The 18,234-nt window shown below is 38.1% G+C and overlaps 1 protein-coding gene across 4 annotated transcripts in view; it reads right to left on the bottom strand.

The window, feature by feature from the left end:
* Positions 1 to 3,720: 3,720 nt before the first annotated feature.
* MGAT4A (alpha-1,3-mannosyl-glycoprotein 4-beta-N-acetylglucosaminyltransferase A) overlaps positions 3,721 to 18,234 on the bottom strand; it is a 104,972-nt gene continuing 90,458 nt past the window's right edge. For all 4 annotated transcript variants that reach the window (XM_060187478.1, XM_060187477.1, XM_060187480.1 and 1 more), the window contains 6 exons: positions 16,653 to 16,760; positions 16,368 to 16,561; positions 15,207 to 15,285; positions 14,018 to 14,084; positions 8,664 to 8,776; positions 3,721 to 8,552 (listed from right to left, as the gene is read on the bottom strand). In XM_060187478.1, coding sequence (XP_060043461.1) covers positions 8,526 to 8,552; positions 8,664 to 8,776; positions 14,018 to 14,084; positions 15,207 to 15,285; positions 16,368 to 16,561; positions 16,653 to 16,760 — 588 coding nt within the window. In that variant the 3' untranslated portion in view covers positions 3,721 to 8,525. The remainder of the gene's footprint in view (positions 8,553 to 8,663; positions 8,777 to 14,017; positions 14,085 to 15,206; positions 15,286 to 16,367; positions 16,562 to 16,652; positions 16,761 to 18,234) is intronic.

The following is an 18,234-nucleotide window of genomic DNA, read 5'->3' as shown; positions in this document are numbered from 1 at the left end:
TAAAACTGAACAGCAAAAGCAACAGAAAGTATACTAACTTACACAAAAAAAGTGAATTATGGACTTGAATGTAAGGCCTGGAATTATGAACTGGCTGACTGGACAGGGAAGTGGCTTGGGCATAGTGAGCATAACCCTGCTGTGTGAAGCTCCAGGTTCTGCACCAGTATCACATGTCATCGATGGTGTAATGCCCTGGTCTGTTGCTCAGAAGAATAAAATTAAAGAGCCAGGAGATAACTCACCTAGCAGTATACACACCTGACTGCACAAAGCACCACATGAGCACCATGAACAGCACTGGGAGAGCCCTGTGATGTTGTGGTGTCTTCCTATCTTTCTCCTCTCTGTAAAATAAAAATGAAAAAAAAAAAAAGTTGTTCTGGGAGACCACTAATCTCTATCTCCCTATCTATCTCTGTAAAGAAATGAAGCAAGATAATGAAAGTAAAGACAAAGGAAGGCGAGTCTTTGGCCTGGAATTGAAGCACTGAATTACTCCATAGGAGAGGGGGCCCAGTGGACTTGGGTGGGGGGATAATGAGGTGGTGGTGGGTGAGGCAGCTGACACGTTCTGAAGAGGTATACAAGTATACTTGTAAACCAGTCATGTAACCCAGGGCTACCTGGAAAATAATTACTATAAAATGAAAAAGAGAGAGGGAGAGGGAGGAGGGTGAAACAGAGAGAGAAAACATCCTTACAGAGGACAGAAAGTGAGGGAGAAGACTTCGGATTGGGCTGAATGGGTAGGTAGCCAAGAAGGCAAGTCCAGAAACTTACCTTTGAATACTGATGGTGGCAAGTAAACGTATGGTCACTTTGCAATGTGCAGGGATCGTTACTGGATACCTGCAATCAATCTAACATTATATGTCAATTACTACTCAATCAAAAGGGCAGAAGCCTCCTTGACCTCTAGTCAAATAGAAAACACACTTGGGAGTTGGGCGATAGTGCTGCAGGTTAAGCACACGTGGCACAAAGCGCAAGGACTGGCGGAAGGATCCCAGTTCGAGCCCTTGGCTTCCCACCTGCAGGGCAGCCACTTCACGAGCGGTGAAGCAGGTCTGCAGGTGTCTTTCTCTCCCCCTCTCTGTCTTCCCCTCCTCTCTCCTTTTCTCTCTGTCCTATCCAACAACAATGACATCAATAACAATAATAACTACAACAAAAAAAGGGCAACAAAAAGGGAATAAAAAACCGCACTCATACAAGACCTAGGCATCACTAACATAGTTTCTGTGTCCATCTCACCACATACCCCTCCACCCAAACAAGTGAAATATATTAGAATCAAGTAACTATTTTATACTTTAGAATAAAGTAACTTTGTAACTATTCTTTTAGGTACCATACGGTGTGAGTTACTAATGAAAACATACATTGTGAATAATGGTTAACTTTTTAAAAAAATATTGTATTTGGAGAAAACTTTCCAAATCCACACAAAGAATCCACTCCTGTTTTCTAACAGAAATATTTAAACTATGGTATCAGTGTTAAAACTAAGAAAACCCTGTTATTCAAGTTTTGTCTTTTTTGTGAACATGAATTTTGAATCCAACATGAATGTTCAAACTTCTTTATTTCAAATACACATGAACAGTTGTGGCACAGAAGAACAGTGATGAAGGCACAGTCAACAGGACAGGTCATTAGATTTTTCAATCATAGCAGCAAATTTTCAAATAAGTTTTTCAAAATCCAACAACTACCTGAAACATTACTACAGGTGCTACCCATTCAGCCAAAGAAGACAGTGTAAGAAAAATACGTATAATACACTAAAGAAGAAAAAAAAAAAAAAAACCTAAAGTTTGAAAAACTTTTTCTGACAGTTTTCTATCTTGGCTGCTTTACAAAAACACTTCCGGATAACATGGTACTCTTTCTAAAGGAAATGTTCTCAAAGAAAAACACTTCATTTTACATTACAAAATAAAACAATTGTATTTAACTAGCTACTTACCAAATTGCTTAGAAAACTGTAATTCTACACTCAAATGAAAAGTATCAAATTTGCTGGCAGTATAGGTTACATGTCCACATCACCCATCTTTAAGAGTCAGAGAATAAGCTTTTAAAAGTCGTCCACCCACTTTCAGCAAACACTGAGTACCTCAAATAAATAGGCGTTCTGATCAAGTTACAATGTCTCACTGCACCTTTGATGTAGGGTGATTTGCTAATTAATATGAAGCAGCTAGGAACAAGAGATACATAAACAGCCTCTCTCCCCCAAAGGGGCAAAAAAACCAAAAACCTCTTGGCCTTGAACAATTCTACCACCATTATTATTTACATCTCTAGTTAACAACAGTGGGAAATAAAGCTTACACAAGTCCCTTCCAGTTTATTTCCTTGAACAACATCTAAATTCTCAACACAAACATGGTCTAGAATGCCAGCTCTTTCTTGTTTGCGTGCCTAAAGTGATGAAATGTTTGAATGTTTCAGGTAAGAAGAGTTTTTACATATATGTATATAGATATTAATGAAATGGATATATATATATATAAAACACAATTTTTTTTAGAAAAATGATAGTCTTTTCAGCATTGTATGTTCACATGCATTAAAGAAACAAAAGTATACTAATTATCATGGTATATATCTGGCAAAATTAGTAATTTAAAACAGTTCCTGAAATCAATTTTCCCACATGATAAATATTGTAAATTCTACGAGGTTGGGTATTTCAGTTCCCTTGGACCACTAAGATGTAAGTGACTCAAATTTGACCTTGGCGGTAGTTGTGACTTTTCATTTCCTTTCCTTTAGTTCTACTTTTTTTATATCAAGGCTATAGCAATATAGTAAAAGTAAGCACAAAAATGATGAACAAGCCATAATAAAAACACCTTTGTAGGCTTGGGATCAGAGAGGTTTGGAATATATTCATGAAATAAAATTTAGGCAGAGGGTAGATAGCATAATGGTTATGCAAAGAGACTGTCATGCCTGAGACTCCAATGACCCAGGTTCAATTCCCTGCACCATCATCAGTCAAAAGGTGAGCAGTGCACTTGTAAAAAAGAAAACAACAAAAAAATCAGTTGACACATACAGGATTTGGCCTGTGTTCAGACAATAAAGTAGGTGAATTATGATTTTAAAAATTAACTTCTGGGGTTGAGTTGTGGAGAACCCAGTTAAGCACCCATAGTACTAAGCACACATAGTACTAAGCACAGGATCTGTGTAAGGATCCTGGCTCAAGCCCCCGGTTCCCTACCTGCAGGAGTGATGCTTCACAAGTGGTGAAGCAGGTCTGCAGGTGTCTTTCTCTTTGCCTATCTCCCCCTCCTCAATTTCCTTCTTTCCTATCCAATAAAATTGTAGTGCTAGCACTGAACCCCAACTAGATAACCCTGGAGGCAAAAAAAAAAAAATTAACTTCTCCAACTCAGAGCAGATTATCTGATCTCTGCATAATGGCATGTTTGCCTTTTAGTTTAATAATTCATATAAAATACCACTGTTCACTTTTGATATGTTGACAAACTAAATCAGCATAACATCTCTTCAGGATAGGATTCATTATACACTTCTGCTACTAATTCCTTTATGGAACACTTAAAATACTGTAAGTTCCTGCCAACAAAGTACGTGAAGTCTCTGACAAGAGAAATATCAAACAAGGCCCTGGTATTTGATGAGCAAGTTGTAAGACTCAATTTATGTATTTATCCAGAAATACTAACACATTAGAGGGAATCAAGCATGAGACTTTTACTTCTTTTAAGTCACATATTCATTTTCTCTTGCTGCATAATGCTTAACAAATTTAGACGACTCAAGTATTTCACAGATGTAGGCCAGAAGTTCATGCAAACTTGACGGAGTTCTCTGCTTAGGGTGTTACAGGGCAGGAATCAAGATGATGGCAGGGCTGGGCTCTTCATATGCTGTGGCACCAGCTGTCAGCTGAGCTCCTCTCAACTTTGTTAGGCCATTTGCACTTCTTTTCCTGTGGCCTCTTTCATCTTAAACCAGCAGTGGCTTTCAATTTCTGATGCCTACTATCAGCCTGAGAAAACAATCTGTTTTTTAAAAAATATATTTACTATTTATGATTCTTATTGGGAGGGGCATTAACAGTTTACAGTGGAGTTGTCGCCACATGGGTACAATTTCTCATCTCCCTGGGAGAGTTCTCTGCAGAGCTCTCTTTCCCACAATCTAGGTCCTTTTTTCCATCCCCCTCTCCCCTCCCTTCCCCAGAGTCCTTTTCTTTGATGCAATACACCAGGCCCACTTCAAGTTGTACATGAGAAAATGACCTTCTCTTAAAGGACTCACATGATTAGATTCACTGCCCCCAATTAAAATCTCCTTTGATCATATAACAATGGAAGTATGGCTCTTACTCACAGGTACCACTCACATTAGATAACATACAAAACCAGTGAGGGTCATTCCTAGAGTCCTGGCTGTGTACTACAAACATGCTGTGTTACTACTATGTTAACATCTGTTAAAATATGTTTCCACAGAGCTGTTGTGAGACAACTTTCCCACTAGGGCAGGTGTAAAAGAAGCACTCTCAACACTTTTTTAAAAATAAAGACATTAAATTATTTACTGGTGCAAACAACCAGTTGTGAAAAGCTATCCCTTTGTTCAAGTATCTCTCCAATAGTCAAACTACTTATATATGTCTATATGTCTGTTTATTTACTAATCCATTTGCACTTACTTTTTCCAGAGCTTTCCAACTACTTTGTCTTATATTGTTGCTCTTTTTTTTTTTTACTACATTTGTGGCATAGTGCATTCTGCAAAGAAAGAACTTAGACTATATAAAATAACTCAGAATTTAAAAAAATATTTTTTATTCCCTTTTGTTGCCCTTGTTTTATTGTTGTAGTTATTGTTGTTGTTGGATAGGACAGAGAGAAATGGAGAGAGAAGGGGAAGACAGAGAGGGGTGAGAAAGGCACCTGCAGACCTGCTTCACCGCCTGTGAAGCTACTCCCCTGCAGGTGGGGAGCCGAGGGCTCAAACCCGGATCCTTCTGCCAGTCCTTGCGCTTTGCGCCACATACACTTAACCCGCTGCACTACCGCCCAACTCCCTGAACTTAGAAATTTTTTTTAAAAGGTCCTCAACTTTATCACATAAAATACAGACACTCAGGAGTCGGGCGGTAGCACAGCAGGTTAAGTGCAGGTGGCGCAAAGTTCAAGGACCGGCGTAAGGATCCCGGTTCAAGCCCCCCGCTCCCTACCTGCAGGGGCGTCGCTTCATAGGCAGTGAGGCAGGTCTGCAGGTGTCTGTCTTTCTATCCTCATCCTCTCTCCATTTCTCTCTGTCCTATCAAACAACAACAACATCAATAATAACTACAATAATAAAACAAGGGCAACAAAAGGGAATAAATATTTAAAAAATATAGACACTCATCTGCATTATGCTACATTATGCACAGCTGCCTTTAACATCAACAAAAAGAATTATTCTAGTTCTCCAAAACATTGCTATTAAACTCCTGACACTGTTTAACAAAACTTTCTGCAATAATGGAAATGTTCTCTACCTGTGTTCAATCCAGTGGCCACAGGTAACAGAGAAGTTGAAGATTTCATTACTTTAAGTTTAAGCAGCTTCTGTATCTAAAGGTTTCTGTATAGGACAGAATAGCTCGAGTGTCAATGGTCTATGTGAAATATACATAAGACACCAAATCACACTGTGTGTGTGATCTGTCCCACCACGTGACACTTTCCCCATCTTTTGGGAAGTGATTTAGTGTCCTCACAAGTTAAATTATTTACTCTCAGTTCTGAGTAACTGAAAACTCCTCAGATATTCTGTCTTAACCCATTATTCACAACTCCTAAGAGCTACCACCATACCTTCTTGCTAGAAGAAAACATGGCTGATTCCTAGTGTCTAGGAATTGGGGGAGAGGGGACAAGAAAGCAATTAGATGACATGAGACTATGTGAGCAACTCTGAAGTAGAGGTCAGATCAACATCCTGGGCTGCAGACTTGCCCTCAGGAGCTTGAAGTCTGGACAGAAGTGACACAGGTGCACACATACAGATCCACAATCAAAAAGTATGTATCTGACAATGTGTGGCAAGGATAGCAGGTTAAGGAAGTTAAGAAAAGAGGGTTGGTGAGATATCACACTAACAGAGCACCAGACTTGCCCATCATATGCTGGAGCTAAGCAATGTGCTGGTGTGTCTCTCTCTCTCTTGCACAAAAAAAATTTTACAAAAGGAGAGTTTGAACTGGTCCCTTCATCCAGACACTGCCAAGGCAGCTGCCACGTACCAAGCACTACACCAGGCACAGATATAATTCACAGGAGGAGGGCACAAGAGTGGCCTAGTAGCACAAGAAATGGATACAATTTGGCCAGCTGCATTTTCAGGAGGAATGACCTAAGCTTGGTGAGGAAGACTGAATGAACACAAGAAAAGCTGGCTAAAATATGGCTCAGTCTGGAAAATGGGAAACCCAAGGTGAGGGTTCGGCTATCCCCTCCTGAGAGTCTGAGAGCATGGTCTTTCTTCCTGAAATGAAAGTTGGCTACTCAAGAAGCAGAACAAGGGGACTTCCACAAACCCACCTTCCTATACACCTCACAGCACTTAGTTTTTTTTTAGAAGGAATTAAATAATCTAATCTGGTGCCACATTTTTATTATAAAATTTCTTGTCGGATGAAATATTCCTATAGGCACTTAACTAAGGAAAGTTGAAAAGAAAATTAAAATGTGAATGAAACTAGAATTCAAAACCCCAACAAAAATGTTGAACTTTGACATAAAATTGATTGTTGGCAACATAAGACATTTTTTTATTGAAGAAATGGTGCATTATAACATATAAATTTCAGGTGAGTCACTGAAAAATTAACAGGTATTTTTGGAGCCTTGGACAAGAAAGTCTTTTTGCATACCATTATGCTGTCTTTCCCCACACAGGTACCTTTTAAATTAAGAAAAGTAAAATTATGGTAATATGGAGTAATGAAAATAATTGTACTTGTAGCAGTATTTTCCAACTCTTTCTGCTTTGTAACACTACCCAGAAAATAATGCTGTTTGGGAGACATAGTTTTGAGCCTCTGGGGCAACCAACTAGATGCAGCCCCTGCATGGGAAAGGCCCAGTACCTCCAGCTACCCAAGGCTGCAGTCATCGTCCCTCTGAAAGCTCAGGGGTCAACCTTGAAATGTCTGTGCCCCCCCCCGCCCCCACCCCCGCCACGAGGCAGCAATGGCATGTCAAAGCAGGTTATGTGGGAACTCACATTTATAACTCTTACATACATACTTTTAAAAAGTAAAACACTTCATGAAGCTCAGTGACTGTTAAGGCTCATCATTTTGTTGTTGTTGTTTGTTTACAGTAGTAATATAATTTGCAGTTGTATGTCTAAGAGTAGTAAATACTCTTTTGGATATGAAGTTACATATCTGCTCATGATACAGTTAAATCATTTTAGGAAAAACATATAATTGCTATATAGTTTCACCAAAAACAATTATTACATTTTCTTTAAAATTAAAATCCATATAATCCATACATATAGCATTACCTAGAAAACATTTCTGCCAGAACTCATGAGTACAAATATAAAAGGATCACATACACAAAAATAGGATGCATTCAGCTCATGACTTTAGATGAAAAAGGAAAGAAGGACTTGTCACCATAGGCAGCGGAATGAGTCTATGATCGTTTAGGTTGAAAGAATCATACTGCACATTAAAATCATCTAATTTTGTGGTTATACACCATACATAGCATAGTAAAATATTGCCCTCAAGAAGGAGATTGGTCTTTAAAATCTTGGCTTCAAGGAATGACAAATGTCTTTGAAAATATTTTGTTCAGAACCATTATGAATATAAAAGTACTTCAGTTAGGAAATCAATCTGGAATCATTCTTAAATGGCAGTGCATTTTGAAAAATGGCATTAACTTGTAATGTCTGCATTACAAAAAAAATATAGAAAGAACTTAAAAAAGCAAGGTAAATTGGTTTTCAAAAAAAGTGTCAATTCAAAAATTTACTACACAAAAATATGTACTTCTTAAGTGCTTCTAATAAATTAACTCCATAACATTTTATGTATATTTATATATATATTTATATATGTATATAATCCCTGATAATCTATAAAAGAGGGTTTATAATAGTAAAATAAATGAACTTCAAAAGTACCCCCTTCATAAAATGTATTTAACATCAATTATTCTCAAATTCAAGGACTGTAACAATATGTACAACTCTTAGGTATTAGTATAATACCAAATAGGACAAGTCATTATTAACAGGCTGTCATAAACGTAAAATGTTCAGTCAAGTTGAAGTTGGAGGACAGCTTAGGTTCAAATGAAAACAATTACCCATGGGGAGATTCTCTTTCCTAGTAGAAACGACAATCAGCTACAGTAGATTCACAAGAGGTAGTGTTCAAGTTTAAAAATAAAAGGTAAATGATTAACTATTTTTAACAGTTTCACAGGGAAAAAAAGGATTGGTTTCTTAGGATATGGTCAGTTGGTGACTTTTTTAATGTGAATCTGAAATACAAAAGAGTGAAAAGTACAATAAGTAATCAACTGTCAAATGCAAAAAGGCCTTAAATATAAAATTCAAATGCAATTATCTGTTTCACCAGTTTGGTGTGTTACCTCATTAAGAATGGCCCAAACAGCAGAATTCTGAATAACTGAAAGTCGAAGGGTTGAGATAGGGTTCAGACTGGGATCCACCATTCCTTCTGCAACACCATTTTCAAATTTTCCTTCAAAATAAAAATCAACATTTACTGAGTAGACTTAACTATATGCAGATAGACACCACTGAAGTGAAGCAGGAAAGGAAAATATCAAAACACTTCCCATCAATGTTTTTAGAGCAGGAATGTACTTTTCCCCAACCTTTCTACTTCTGACTTTTCTATTTGTCATGAAATAGTGACTGCTCAAAAACATAAGAGAACTACTTCATTAGGCAAAACTGTATTTTTACTTGTAGAAAATTTATATACATATATCCTGGCATCAAACATATAAAAAGGTTTTGTCAGGGGCTCAATTTATCCGTATTCCTTCAAAGGTCATATCTAGAGACAAGTAGGGTAGTCAGGCAGTGGTGTACCTAGTTAAGCGCACATATTATAGTGCTCAAGGACCTGAGTTCTAGCCCCTGGTACACAGGGAGGAAACTTTATGTGTGATGAATCAGAGCTGCAGCTGTCTCTCCGTCTCAATCTCCCTTCTCTCTCAACTACTCTTTGTCTATATCCAATAATAAATAAAAACACTTTAAAAGAGAGAATACATCTCTCTATAATCAATTTGAATATAAAGCCCTATTATAAATAACAAGCTCAATATCTATAAGGTAAAATACACTGAAATTTTCCTTGATGTGTCAAATACATCTTCCAACAAAAACAAAAATACTCTTGGAAAACTGACAAGTACTGGTAAATTTATAAAGAGAGGATAGTAAATATTTGAGGGCTTGTGGGTTAAGAAATACAGAAAACAGGGTGGGGAAATAGCATAATGGTTATGCAAAGAGACTCTTAAAGTCCTGAGGCTTCAAAGTCCCAGGTTCAATCCCATGTACCACTATAAACCAGAGCTGAGCAGTGCTCTGGTAAAAATTTAAAAAATAATAGTACATAATAATATATATATATTTGGGGTAAGGTGGTGGTGCACCTAATTAAGTGCACACATTACAGTGCACAAGGACTCAGGTTCAAGTCCTTGGTCCCTAACTACAGGGGAAAGCTTCATGAGTGGTGAAGCAGGTCTGCAGGTGTCTATCTTTCTTCCTTCCTCTCTGTCTTCCCCTCCTCTCTCCATTTCTCTTTCCTATTCAACAAAATGGAAAAAAAAAAAAAAAAGCTGCCAGGAGCAGCAGATTCATAGTGTAGGCACCGTGCCAGCCCCAGTAATAACCCTGGAAGCAAAAAAAAAAAAAAAAAAAAGTAAAATAAAAAGAAATAGAGAAAACAAATTTCCACAGTTATTATCAATGCAATCCAAATGTATAATTATGTACTAAGAAGAATATAACTCCTTCTTGAAGAGTATCAATTAGTTCACTGGGACTGCAAGTATTGAAATCTACTGCGGATCCTCATCTGTTAACATGGTTAATCTATAGTGAGATTTTTGCATGTTTATCTGTCAAAATTACCTTTCACCCAGTATTTCACTGCCAAATACAGTTCATTCTATAACCACATGGATTTATGGGGTATACTCATCATGTGGAAGGATTTACAGAGTTCTCTTAAATTCTCTTTCACATTTGCCATAGAGTATACTGAAGCCCAAAGGCTTGACAGAAATTCCTCAATTAGTCTGATATTAGTCATTTAAATACTGTCATTAAAATAACATGACTGCAAAATGTTTTGCATGTAAATACTGTTTTGCCTTACAATTTTTTAATATTTATTTATTCCCTTTTGTTGCCCTTGTTTTATTGTTGTAGTTGTTGTTATTATTGATGCTGTTGTTGTTGGATAGGAAGGAGAGAAATGGAGAGAGGAGGGGAAGACAGAGAAGGGGAGAGAAAGACACCTGCAGACCTGCTTCACTGCCTGTGAAGCGACTCCCTTGCAGGGAGCCCGGAGCTGGAAACAGGACCCCTCTGCAGGTCCTTGCACTTTGCACCACGTGCACTTATCCCGCTGTGCTACTGCCGGACTCCCTTTGCCTTATGATTTTAAGTAGACTTTGATGAACATTTGTAATTTAAATTAATAAAGACTAATTTCCAAAGTAATAAAAGGTAACTAAGAGTAATTATTCTCACTTAGAAAAATTTCAGTCTTACCCTGGGCTGAGAAAAAAAAAGTCACAATAGAATTTTATCACTACTAGGCCCAAGAGGTGATACAGTAGCTGGAAAATTGAACTATTAAGCATGAGGTCTTGAGCCAGAGTGATGCTGTGGTTCTCTTTCTCCTCACACTCATAAAAGTGTACCACCATTAAACTCCAGAACTGCTATGTGGTCAGCGAAGTCAGGATATTCACATAACTGGTGACAGCAAAGTCTCTGAGAGTGACTAAAGTTTCAACAAAATGGTAAGTGCATAACAAATTCAAATATTTACTGTTAAATACTGACTGCATAATAAAATAAGCAATAGGTTTAAGTACCTTACATTTTCATAAACTTTCTCCTCTATAGATATGTTTGTCATGGTTGATAGCAACACATTTTGGAAGATGTCACTTCAGGTTGTACTGAATCTGTGTCTTCTCAACTTATTGAATATATTCCTACCTCCACTTGTCCCACACCAACTATTCGGACTTGCTTCAAACATGGCATTGACTCCAAACAACTAAGCAGCAGCAGTAACATCTGTCAATTCCTTGCAAGCCAAGGAAAAGCATTCAATTTTTTTTTTCTTGCCTCCAGGGTTATCACTGGGTCTCGGTGCCTGCATGAATCCACTGCTGCTGGCAGTCATTTTTTCCCCATTTTATTGGATAGAACAAAGAAATTGAGAAAGGAGGGGGAGCTAGACAGAGAGACACCTGCAGACCTGTTTCACCACTTTTGAAGTGACCTCCTGCGGGTGGGGAGCCAGGTCCTTGCACTTTGTACTAGGTGCGCTTAACTCAGTGTGCCACTGCTCAGCCCCCATTCAAAATAATTTGTTACTTTTTCCACCACTGGTAGTTCCCAGTGCCATCAACTCTCCAAACTTGCAGAAAACAAAGTAGTCTCAAATAAGTCTATTTTCTATGGACACATTTTTATTGCTGCAATGAACTGTGATTTAGTTAACTCACCATTAATAAGTGGTTTCACTTGCCTAGCTAAGTCACAAGCCCTTTGGAAACTGACTTTGATTAGTCTCATTTGAAACTCTTGTTTGTTTTTGTTTTTGTTAAACTGTATTGTGATGAGATGCTCTATGAGCTTTTTAGTAATTTTTTTATATTTGTTTATTTTCCCTTTTGTTGCCCTTTTTCAGTCAGTTTTATAAACATTTTTGTTTTATTTTAATGAGAGGGACACAGAGATAAAGAAACAGAAAAAGAAACCAGAACACTGCCTCAGCTCTGGATGTTGGTGCTGGGGATTGAATGGGGGAGCTCAGCGCCTCAGGCATAAAAAGTCTTTTGCAGAACCACTATGCTGTATCCTCTGCCCTTTCCTGGTCATTTCTAATCTGAGTTGGAAGTCTTGTGGTGCATACACACTATGGTGATACAATCTTTAGCATAGTCACTGTGGCACTGCCACTGTAACTACAATGACTGGACATTTGTGTGAAATAATTCACATCTGTAGTGATAGGTGTGGCAGTGAAAACTCTGTAAGATGCATCACCATGAGGCTAGGCTAGTGTACAATTGGCTAGACTAGGCTACACTACTCTCTGCCATGATTTGGTCTCACTGAGCAGCAGTTTATAAAGCAAGAGTACCACCTCTCTCTCTATTATAGTAACTTGTCTATGCTGTTCTACCACTAAACCACATAAAATGTTTTAAAAAAATCAGAAGTGAGGCTAAAGGAAACTTCACATCTTTCAACTGCTCCTCTGGAACAGAGCTCACTCAGCCTTTCCTGAGGAGATACCACAGCTGAGACTAGGAGCTAGAGGAGAGGGTCCAGCCTCCTTGGTCTCCTACCTGTAGGCTTCTCACTCACTGGCTAGGGGAAAACAGATCATGGAGCAAGGCATGCTCAAACCTACATTCTTAGCATCCTTATTGAGATTTAGCAGATCTTCATGTGTAATTATTTATTTTCACAGTCATGGCTGTATTGGTAGGGAGAAGGTCCTTGGTGTTCCTCGTAGGCCTGGCCTATGAGTGAAAAAAAAAAAGTTTTCCTTTATGTCTGTTGTGTTTTGTTATATGAGGTCCTGGGTTTGATGATCTAATTTTTTTTTCTGGTTCCCCATATGTATGAGTTGGTATTTTATATGGTCATTATCTACAAGTTACTACAGAGATAATACTTTTTTAAAATTTCTATGCTACTTTCATAACCTAGAACACAACACTCTCAACAGGTAATAGAAATAATGTCTTCTATGATCAGATAATTTTATGTATATTTTTCTAGAGGTGAGATAAGATGGTTAAACTCATCTGTTCCCTAAAAACGGCATAGAGCCATAGAACTAGTCAGGATTTCTGCACCAACCTTCTAGCAACAATGGAACAGAGTTCACCCAATATAAAACTGCTCTAGAGAGAGTGGAAGAATGTGCCTATCCTCAACACCTACAATACTCACTTACCAGTACACTCAATGCTTACCACTATGATAAAGAGCATTGATGTGCTGTAAGCAAAAGAAATGTGATCACTGACTGCCTTAAAAAATAAAGGTTCCACAGCCTATCTCCAGAGGGTGTGTCTAGAAAGTTGGATACAGCATATGCCATATCAGTGGGCAGGTACAGGGAGATGATGAGGCTTGGAGGATGTCCAAGATTAGGCAGAGGCAACAACATAAATTATGACAGTAAAGAATGCCGGCATTACAGATACTCAGTGATGGCTACCTGGCCCCCAGGTGGACCTTCACACAGATCTATCTTGAGTTGCAGAGGGAGGAGGGCCAGAGGCAGAGAGCCTGGCGCAGGGGTAAGTCTGAGCCCATAAAAGCAGCTCGAGTCATCCTGTAAGAGACTGCAGACTGCAGTTGAAGGCTGTCAATAATGAAATTGCCAGTGAAGAAAGAGGAACCACAAAATGAATCTCTGACTTAAAATACTAATTGGATCAAGATAACAAAAGTACTAATACATGAAACTCATACTGCTATAAATATGTATTTATAATAACAAATGTAAATTTATTCAATATAAATTTATATTACTTAAAATTTAAGTAATATAAAATTACTTAAATTTTTATTTTAAATTACTAAAACATTAGAATAAAACTTGGAGTGCATTTATTCACATCTAAAGAGAATTTAAAATTACTTTAGAAGCAAACAAAAAGTAAAGGATATTTTCCTAGCTTAAAGTAGTCATTACCTATTCTGAAGTAACCATCTTCTAATCGTTTGTCTTTGGTTTCTTTGCTTAGTTCCAAACCTTCACTCTAAAGTAGAAAAAAAAACATTTTATTTTATAAAGAATTACTTTCATTTAATAGAAAGCTGTTATTAATATATCTTAATATAAAGTGGGGTTTGTGGCACAACTAAAAGGAAAAAAGAGAAATGAGAAATGTCATCTCCATTTTGAATTCGGAACGGAGCATCAATAGTAGCTCAGGTGGTGGTGCAGTGGACAAAAGCATTGGACTCTGAAGGATGAGTACCCAGGTGTCATCCCAGGCAGGATGTGTGTCAGAATGAGCTCTGATTCTCTTCCCCCTCCCCACTAAAGGTACACTAATGCAGCTGCTCTTCTGTATCGCTCTCACCTGAGTAAGTATATGCTGGTAGCTATAAAGTCTGAATTTTAATTGATTCTAAGTGAAAACAACACTGTTTTAACACTATTTAAGCATAGAAGAAAGAACTACGTATTATTAAAGGAAATCTAATTCACTGTCACAGACATTCCTTGGTGACTGACAGATTCTGTGTATTAGTCAGCAGGCATTAAGACCACATGGTGCACCCCCGAGGTGGCCCAGTGGGGAGGAGAGCATAGGACTTGCAAGCAGGGGGTTCCAAGGTTGAACCCCAACACTGCATATTCCAGAATGATGCTCTAGTTCTTCCCTTTCGCAAATACTCTCCCATTCTCATAAGTCTTTTAAAAAGCACCCGGTTATTTTGGGATTCAAAATATAAAGGGCAGATAAGCATTAACGTAAAATAATGATTCTTTTGTTTTGCTAGAACAAATTTCAACTTGCATCAAACAGGGAAAATGAAGACTGTGAAGTAGGGTGACATGTTAGACATTATTTCAAAAATAATTCACAGAACTCACCACTGAAGTCCTATAATCCTGAGAATTTCATTTGCCTCATAAACAATAATTGCTGCAAACCAAGTCTACTGGTATTGGTTCCTAAGAAAAGTTATGGATGGGGCTAGCAAAACAGCTCACTTGGATCACTGTGCTGCTTTGCCATGTGGGTGACCAGGTTTGAGCTCTGTCTTCACAGTACTGAAGGAAGCTTTGGTGCTGTGGTTTCTCTCTCTGTCTCTGTCTTAAAAAAATAAAAGAAAGAAAAAGAAAAGTTATGGGGAGAAACTGATCTCACCTTTAAAGGCAAAACGTCCACAGTTGTATTTAGCAGAATATCTCCTGGATGTTCCTGGTTGCCACTATGGAACAAATAACTGAAAATTCAAGCAAAAAATTATAAGAGTCAGATTAAACTTTATAAAAATTCAACATGATGGATGATGGCCTTAGTTAGCTTTTGCTTAAAACACACACACACACACACACACACACATACACACACATCATAAACTCCTCCATGGTGTACAAAAAGTAATTTAGCATTCGCACAGCTATTTATTAGGAGTTGTCACTGTCAGATTTATCTTTTTTTTTTTTTTAAGTGATGTGCAGGAGCCTTGCATGTGTGTAATTCTGCTTCTCCTTGATTTGTCCCAAACAAGACTTTTTTTTTCATTTTATTTCAGAGAGAGGAATACCACACAGCACTGTCCCATCATCCTTGGAGATTTCTCTGGTGTCATGATACTCCCATGTGACGTCTGGGCTCAAGCCCAAAGCCTCCTCCATGGTAAGGTAAGAAGTATCCTCTGGAAGAATATGGGATGATCTCACCGACAGAAGTTGAAAAACAAGAACAGAAGGGAAAATACAAAGCAGAACTTGGACTGGGTTTGGTATACTGTACCAAAGTAAAAGACTCTGGGGGTGGGGAGAGGGTTCAGGTCCTGTGTCATGATGGGAGAGGAGAACCCAGTGGAGGTTGAATTGTTATGTGGAAAACTGGGAAACATTATGCATGTACACACTATTGTAGTTACTATCGACTGCAAACCATTAGTCCCCTGAACAGAGATTAAAAAAAAAAAAGTTTCCTCTGGCCCCAAACTGCATCTAATCAACCACCACTCAGTCTAACTTTAAGGAATGTTTTTGGGTAAGGATATGAAAATTACTTTCATATTTTAAGAGATGTGTTAAAAACCTACAAGATACACAGCCATAAATACAAATATAATTAACTAAACATGCTCAACATTGATATATCTGAAAACAAAACACTCTTATTGCTAAGTTGTAGGAAATGCAACATATAGCACAAGGTTTGAGACACATTGGCTCCTCACATCTATTACATACATACACACACACACACACACACACACACTCACTATAAGTCATACTAAGAATTAGAAACCTAAACTGGAAGACCAAATAAATTTCAGTAATCACTGACCTTTCTACATTGACGGGCTTATCAAATTTAAACAAGATGTAGTCTCCAGCTACTGGTGTGATGGCCCAGAAGAAATCCTCTCCCATGTAAGTCTTCTCCAGTGTGTGCCCCTGGTAGACCTTCAGAGAAGTAGAGACCTCTGCAGGTGGGTTTACATGAATTTTAAGAAGTAACGGTTTCATGTAATCTTTGTCCTAGGTAGAAGACATAGGATAGTAAACAAGAGCATTGATTAAACATTAAATAACACACTGCCCATGAGAAATATAAAATTAAATCACCAACCGTGAGTTTCTGGATTTTTCCTGTTAATGAAGAGTGAAGACCAACATGTTGGAAAAGGGAAGGTCTGAAGCGAATTCGCAGATTTGCTTTCTGCCTATCACAATGTTTCTAGGTATTAAAAAAAATACAAGTTAGTGTTGCATTATAAAGTGAAACATTACCACCTAAAAATGAACAGTGCCTTAGAAGAATACGTCTCATAATTTCAAGCCTTATTTTTTTATGTCCTCTTTCCAGCATTACTAGATTTGATACCTATTTGTCCCAGCAGGTGGTGCTGTGGCTTAAGTGTTGGACTTTAAAGCATATGGTCTTGAATTGGATCCCTGACATTGCATGTTCTGGAGTGATGCTCTGGTGTGTTCTCTCTCGTTTTCTCTCTCTCTCTCTCACCCTTTCTCTCATAAATATATATTTTTAAAAATTTAATAGGTTTTATATCTACTTGGCAAACAGAAAAGATGAGGAAATTGAAAGCACATATGGCAATAAAAGTGAAGTAGTGTATCTACCCAAATGCAGTTATTCAATTGGAGGGAGAGGGAAGAGGGAAGTGAAGAGAAGCGGAGAGAGCAGGGAAAGAGCAGGAGGAGAGGAGGAGGTGAGGTGCAGGGGAAGGAGTAACTACACAGTCCTGAGACACAGAGCTTACTGTTCAACAGCCTGTTTAAGTATGAGGGTCTGAGGCATCACAGCAGAGAAATCTTTGGAGGAAGCTCTAGTGGTTTGAAAGGATGCCCAGGCCATCTCCAGAAGGAGTCAGTCTTGAGGCCTGTAAGTATGTGGTGACAGCTTCCCTGACATCTGGCAGAAGCAGGGGAAGAACCAATGTCACAGAGAAGCATGGCCCAAGGAAGAGCAGAAGGGTGTGCTGTTCTAAAGTGGACGGGTGATTTAAAAGGATTCAAGGTTCTGATTTTGCTATTAGAGATTTTTCACCTCTCAGGCTCCTTTTAGAATGTAATAGTATTGAATAAAACTATGCAGGACACATTAATACAAGTTTATTATTAATGTAAACTGTTCTACAACAAACATTCTTATAAATCACAGAGAATATGCAGGCAAAAGATTAGATCATGAAATGTGTTAAATTGATTCATATGTTCAATTATTGTTGGATAATTGATACTCTGCTATTTCACTGTTTCATGGTTTGTCCTAAGAAAGCAGTCATTTTAAAAAACAGAAAATGTAATGATAGCTTATAGACACAAGAAGGTAGTATCGGGAGTAGGTTGGTAGAGCAGCAGGTTAAGCGCACGTGGTGCAAGGACCTGCAAGAGGGTCCCATTTCCAGCTCCTGGCTCCCCACCTGCAAGGGAGTCACTTCACAGGCAGTGAAGCAGGTCTGCAGGTGTCTATCTTTCTCTCCCCCTGTCTTCTTCTCCTTTCTCCATTTCTCTCTGTCCTATCCAACAACGATGACATCAATAACAACAGCAATAATAACTACAACAACAATAAAAAACAAGGGCAACAAAAGTGAAAATAAATTTTAAAAAAATTCAAAGAAGTTTAGTATCTTAAAAATTAATTGGCATATAAAGTAAGCAAACTGTTACAAGGTGTACACGGTCAT

Source organism: Erinaceus europaeus, chromosome 3, assembly GCF_950295315.1.
Source record: "Erinaceus europaeus chromosome 3, mEriEur2.1, whole genome shotgun sequence".
Classification (NCBI taxonomy): Eukaryota; Metazoa; Chordata; class Mammalia; order Eulipotyphla; family Erinaceidae; genus Erinaceus; species Erinaceus europaeus.
The sequence above is the reverse complement of the archived record's forward strand: the minus strand, read 5'-3'. Positions and strand labels throughout refer to the sequence as shown.